The sequence below is a fragment of the Leptidea sinapis genome, chromosome 16 (genome assembly GCF_905404315.1).
Source record: "Leptidea sinapis chromosome 16, ilLepSina1.1, whole genome shotgun sequence".
Classification (NCBI taxonomy): domain Eukaryota; kingdom Metazoa; phylum Arthropoda; class Insecta; order Lepidoptera; family Pieridae; genus Leptidea; species Leptidea sinapis.
The window spans coordinates 9,014,348-9,021,023 of record NC_066280.1 but is presented as its reverse complement, the minus strand read 5'-3'; the positions used below and the strand labels follow the sequence as shown (position 1 = coordinate 9,021,023).

General features: G+C 40.7%; 1 protein-coding gene across 1 annotated transcript; it reads left to right on the top strand.

The window, feature by feature from the left end:
* Window positions 1–35: 35 nt before the first annotated feature.
* On the top strand, window positions 36–1,282 carry LOC126968750 (DNA replication complex GINS protein PSF1-like). The gene is made up of 3 exons (XM_050813862.1): window positions 36–342; window positions 437–501; window positions 811–1,282. Exons 1-3 carry the CDS (start codon window positions 271–273, stop codon window positions 1,259–1,261), a joined length of 588 nt encoding a protein of 195 aa, XP_050669819.1. The 5' UTR covers window positions 36–270; the 3' UTR covers window positions 1,262–1,282.
* Window positions 1,283–6,676: the final 5,394 nt, after the last annotated feature.

Sequence of the window (6,676 nt, the reverse complement as noted above, 5' to 3'; positions counted from 1 at the left end):
AGACACTGTCGACTGACACGGACTTCTTAGTTACCTACCATGTCATAAAAACCAAAAAAAGCGCGATAATGTTGATGTTTTAATAAAATTTGAATTTTATTTAATTTGAGTAATATTGTGAATGTCAATATTATGTTTTTTGTTTTCTGGATTATCTTATCGTATTAGCGGATAGTAACTTCATGCATCTTTCTGTCATTCTTTGATTTTTTTATAATATCATGCCTTAAAAATTCTTGTTTAAAGAAGATACATATCAATTCCGTTATAATGTTTGGCGAAAAGGTTATAGAATTATTAAAAGAATCTGAGAGGAGTCGTGAAACAATGGATCAATATAGTGTAATAAATATTTTATTAATTAACAATTAAATAACTAATAATTTAATTATCTACCTATCTGTTACAAAACTCGTAAATACGTTCATATTTGCAGGATGTTATAGTACGTCAAATCATCGATGAAATGCATGTATTGTACAAGTTGAACATGAATGATGCGTAAGTAAATGGAGATTTCGTTAAAAATATACACAAGCCAGTGTTGACTATCAACCCGGTCCAGATTTGACACGACTAAAAACTGTTTAAACAGCTTGCTGCTAATATCACTATTTTTTCAATACTGTGCTGTTAAACACATCATGTTTAAACTGTCTTAGCACCTTTAGATTGACCCCACAGAGCTTTATTAGGGACAGCAATGAAAGTCTTTATTTTAAGTATTGTATTTAAAAGAATCCTATTGTATAAAGTATTTCAATAAATGTTTAAGGCTTACAACTTCAAGTCTTATCTCTTAATTTATAGGAATGCCACAACAGAGAATAAATCACTTTGGACAACTGTACAAGTGAGACATTCTGCATTAGAGCGTAACAAAAGATGCCTACTTGCCTATTTATATAATCGCATGAACAAAATAAAGACATTACGCTGGGAATTTGGTGCTATACTGCCTCCAGATATAAGAGAGTTGCTCTCGGACAGTGAATATGAATGGTTTTCTAAATACTCAACTAATTTAGCAAGTTACATGAGGTCACTTGGTCAAGACCTTGGATACAGTGGGATTGATTTAACTGAGAATTTGAGGCCACCTAAATCATTATTCATTGAAGTATTATGTGTAACAGATTATGGAAAGCTTGAGTTGGAAGATGGCGATGTTGTGATGCTGAAAAAGAATAGTAGGCATTTCTTGCCAACATCTGAGTGTCAGACACTAATCAGGCAAGGTATTCTCAAGCAAATAACATAAGTAATAAATTATTTTTGCAAATGTGACTTTTAATTCACAGTATTTTATATTGACACACTTTTTACACAAATTATCTTGTCCCAAGTTAAGCCTGTGTTATGGGTTACAAGACAATGATATATTTAATACAATATACTTACTTAAACATACATAAATTCATATAATCATAAATAAATACATTTAAACATCCATGACTCGGAAACAAACATCCATATTCATCATATAAATGATTGCATCCCGGGATTTGAATCCGGGACCTCTAGCTTAGTAGGTAGGATTGCTAACCACTCGGCTATACAGGTCGTCAGGCTATATTGATCTACTTATATTATGTGATCCATGTTTTTGTCACATTTAGATATTTATATTCCTGTGGTGTTGTTCTAGGCACACTGTCAAATATTTTTTTGAAAATAAAGATGATACACGGCCACTGGAACAAAGACTTGGCTTACTACTTACTTACTATCTTAATCTTTAGATGATTGATCAACACTTTAAGGTGACATCACAACACTTCTTTAATAAAGGTGACCAATTACCATAATATCTTGGTGAGGTAGTCATGTCGCCACTGCATCAAAGTCTTGACCAAAGAGACGACCCAGACACATGCTATTCAACACGGATGACTAAATTACCGTCATGAACACCACAACCACACCACCGACACAAAACCAACAACACCACCCTTGGATGTCTATATGCCACACATACCAAGATGCCAGCACTCTTCACTTAGAAGATGGCCAGCGGCCTCCAAATTGGAATTACATCAAGTCACACACCTCATTTGAATCCTGAAGGGAGGGTTTTTGCACACACACAAACATTCACATGCAAGTATATACTCGCTCAAATATACATTCATACACACAATATAACCAAATACATACATACAAACACAAAAATGTGTAAATGTAATCTGTAGCTGACCCAACAGATGGTCTGTCATGACAACAGTTACATGTAATGTTACGTGGTTGTAAGTGGCTTTCCATTAAATCCGATCTCTACACCGTATGGTTCCGGAGATATTGTGATGAGTCAGTACATGGGTGGAGACTTTTCTTCTATATTATACATATAAGAATATGGAATACTTATTGTATTATAATTATAATGATTTTAAAACAGCAATTGTTGAGTTTCTTGTCGTTTCATCTGAACATAAGCAGCTTCACGAATCCGTGGTAGCATGAAAAAACTTGACGATTCAAAATTGGTTTCAAAAATTAAATAAAAATATTTGACTTTGGGTATAGGTGTTTGTAAATTGTAAATACAGCGTAGGTGATGGTTGCCCTGCCCACCCACAATTTCGTTCGTTTATCTTAGTTAACTTAGATAAAATCCGAGAATTAGTGTGTCATCTTCATAATCGTGTTATCGAAGACACACAATGTATAACCTATGGGTAAGTACAATGTTTTTTTTTTTTTTTATGGAATAGGAGGACAAACGAGCGTACGGGTCACCTGGTGTTAATTGATCACCGCCGCCCACACTCTCTTGCAACACCAGAGGAATCACAAGAGCGTTGCCGGCATTTTGTACGCGCTTTTCTTGAAAGTACCCATGTATCGTCCCGGAAACACCGCACAAGGAAGCTTATTCCACAGCTTCGTAGTACGAGGAAGAAAGCTCCTTGAAAACCGCACTGTGGAGGACCGCCACACATCCAGATGGTGGGGATGATATCGTAACTTGTGGCGTGTCGTGCGAAGGTGAAATTCGGCGGCAGGAATCGGGTTGAACAGCTCTTCGGAACACTCCCCGTGATAAATGCGGTAGAAGACACACAATGAAGCGACGTCTCTACGCAACGCCAAGTGATCCAGCCGTTCACAGAGCGCTAGGTCCCCGACAATTCGAGCTGCTCTGCGTTGCACGCGGTCAAATGGATCGAGCTGATACTGGGGTGCGCCAGACCAGAGATGACAGCAATACTCCATGTGAGGCCGGACCTGCGCTTTGTAGAGCGCTAGAATGTGGGCCGGCTTGAAGTATTGCCGTATTTATGACGCCCAGTTTCTTGGAAGCCAATTTGGCTTTGCCCTCCAGATGGCCACGGAATTGGCAATCGCTCGAGATTTCGAGACCCAGTATTCCGATACTAGGCGAGGCTTTAAGGGAAGTGTTTTAGAAGAGCGGTGATACGGCAAATGGGGTTTTTTAGTGGTAAACGCGCAAACTTGAGTCTTCTGGGGGTTAAATTGGACAAGGTTCAACTTACCCCATTCTGCGACCTTCTCGAGAGAGGACTCGATAGAAGACAAGTTTCTCCCGGCACTGGTCGACGTTTTCCCGAGAGAGACCTGCATGGCCCGTGTCTACGGCATCACCAGTGCTGTCGTCTATATAGTAATGTATATTGGCGGTGTCCAACATATCATTGATATGCAGAAGAACCAGCGTGGGAGATAGCACACAGCCTTGGTGCACTCCAGCGTTCACGGGCTTGGGATTCGAGCAATAACCGTCGACAACGACCTGTACGCTGCGCCCAGTGAGGAAGCTGGAGGTCCACTTGCATAAGCTCTTGGGAAGCCCAAATGATGGAAGTTTTGCGAGGAGCGCCTTGTGCCATACACGATCAAAGGCCTTCGCTATATCCAGGCCAACTGCCAGGCCTTCCCCCTTGCTTTCAATAGCCGTCGCCCATTTATGTGTTAGGTATACCAGAAGATCGCCAGTCGACCGACCATGGCGAAAGCCGTACTGCCGGTCGTTGATCAACTGGTGACCCTCAAGGTATACCGTGAGCTGGCGGTTTATTATGTTCTCCATGATTTTGGAGAGTAGGGAGGTAATAGCAATAGGCCTGTAGTTTGCCGGATCCGAACTATCTCCTTTTTTTGGGATCGGATGGACAAGGGCTGACTTCCATGAATCAGGGACTACGCCTTTTGAATAAGAGTGCCGGAATAAACGCGTTAGCACCGGCGTCAACTCAGGGGCACACGTTCTAAGCACGATTGGAGAAATGCCATCCGGCCCGCTCGACTTCCTGACGTCCAACGAAAACAGAGCTCGCCTAACAGTTTTCTGTCGGAACTGTACTTCAGGCATTCCGTTGTCTTCAAGAGTCGAGTTGGAGGTAAAAAGAGTGCACAGGAGATCGGCTTTCTCTTTTGCCGTATGGGCCAGGGTGTCATTCCTCATGTGCAACGGCGGCATGGACGGCTGGTTGAAGTTACCAAGAGCAGCTATCGACAACGACCAGAACTTGCGTGTTCCGGTCGGGTAGCTGGAAAGCTGCTCGCCAATTTTGACGACGTGCTTCGATTTCGCACGGGCGATTTGCTGCTTAAAAAATCTGGAGGCACGGTTATATTTCCTGTTCAGAACTTTGCAGTTCGGATCCTTTGAGCCCAGCGCCGCAACCCAAGTTCGATACGCCTGTTTTTTGCAGTCAGGTGCTGCTTTAACTGACGCATCGAACCAGGGCTGTGATCTGCCACCGATCGGTACTACAGAGCTTGGTATAAAAAATATCCATGCCCTGCAGTATCACATCGGCTACTGCAACGGCGCAGGCACTAGGATCATCCGAAGGGAAACAAACCCTGCCCCAAGGGTAGGATGCAAAAAAGGTAAATATAAATGTAAATAAACTTATGGGGAACTAACTTAGTAAAGTTGTAAAACTTGGCTAGTGTAAAATAAGTTGTAGAAGTAGTGGCTCACATATCACTACCAGAACCTAGCTCATCCAATTAAAATAACAAAGTGACAGATTGAAGGTTTCGAGAGGTCATCATCGTGCGTGAGTGACAGTTTGGGAATTTGGGGGTTTCTTTTCATGGAGCCACAAGAGGGAAGAATTAACCTAAAGAGTATCATGACATTTTTGTTAGAAATATATGTACTCGGTATAAATGTGCCGCGGAATTTCCTGCAAGACTGCACTTGGACTAAAGGCACGAACTACCCAACCGTTCTTGTTTCCTGAATCTACGCGTGACGTTCAGGCCGCAGTTTCACGAGTAGAATGGTTTCCGAATCAACTTTTTAAAAAGGTAGGTAAGGGCTTGTCGAAATAGATACACAATCGAAGGAAATTCGTTGAACCCCTGGGTTAAGTTTGTCGTGGGTATAAGTATGTATGCAACATACGGTGACGGCACGGTGATCGGGCCTTGCGAAAGCTCTTGTAAGATAATTTATCCTCATTCGGTCGCCGTAACTGCGCCATTTGAAAGGGTATTAAGAATAAGCATTTTCAGTCGAGATATACTTGAAGCAGCGGCGCTAGCTTTGATATTTGTCGTCACGAACAAAGCTGTGCTTTGCAATTAATTTCTCATTGTTTGTTTCACTGTTATGTTATATATATTCAATAAACACGATGAAGGAGATATTTTGGCTGTTTCAATAGATTTAACGCCTTTTTGTACGCCCCGGTTGCTATCCGGCAAAATTTTTATTCATCATTCACTGCAGGCAGTATCTCCGATACGCTAATGTACATGTTCATACACTTGTAGAGATTACAGGTGTGGTCAAAGAGGGGCGAGTTTAATCCCAATATAAATGTATTTATATAGTACTAAAGTTATGTAGTAGGTTAACAATAAATATGTACCAGAATTCAATACCTCTAACAACAACTGCACATAATGATTTTTTAAGGGTAAAAACCAATTGTCTGCCTGTCCCCAGGCTGTATCTCATGAGCCGTGATAGTTGAAATTATCACAGATGATGTATTTCTGTTGCCCTATAACAACAAATACATTAACAACCAGAATAAAATAAATATTTAAGGGGGCAATTATACATACCCCATACAACAAACGTGATTTTGACAGAATATGTTCTTATAGATATTGGTACAGAACCCTTCGAGCGCGAGTCTTCCTCACCCTTGGTCCGTTTATTTAATTATTCCATTTGTGTGGTTGTTGGTGGTATTTGAGAATTTCTTTTCATGGCAAATTAAATGATAATATTTGTCTTTGCGCTATGTACGCCACTATTATAGAGGAAATAACCATTGCGTGTTCGGTGTTTCTATATCCGAATATTGTCATACTCTTTCACTTTTTCAGTTGAGTAGAAGATCAAGCACCATCAAATCAAATCAATTCATTTATTAATCACACCATTGTTACAAGTGAAAAAATAAAAAAACTAAAAGTTCTTATCCTCTTCAATCTGTTATCTCTGGTCTGGTGCACACCAGTATCTGCTAATCTATTTGATTGCGTGCCACGCAGAGCTGCCCGAATTATCGCGGATCCAGTTCTTTGCGAACGACTAGATCACTTGACGTTGCGTAGAGACGTTGCTTCATTGTGTATCTTCTACCGCATTTATCACGGGGAGTGTTCCGAAGAGCTATTTGACCATATTCCTACCGCCAATTTCACCTTCCCACAACACGCCACTAATTACAATATTAACATGCCT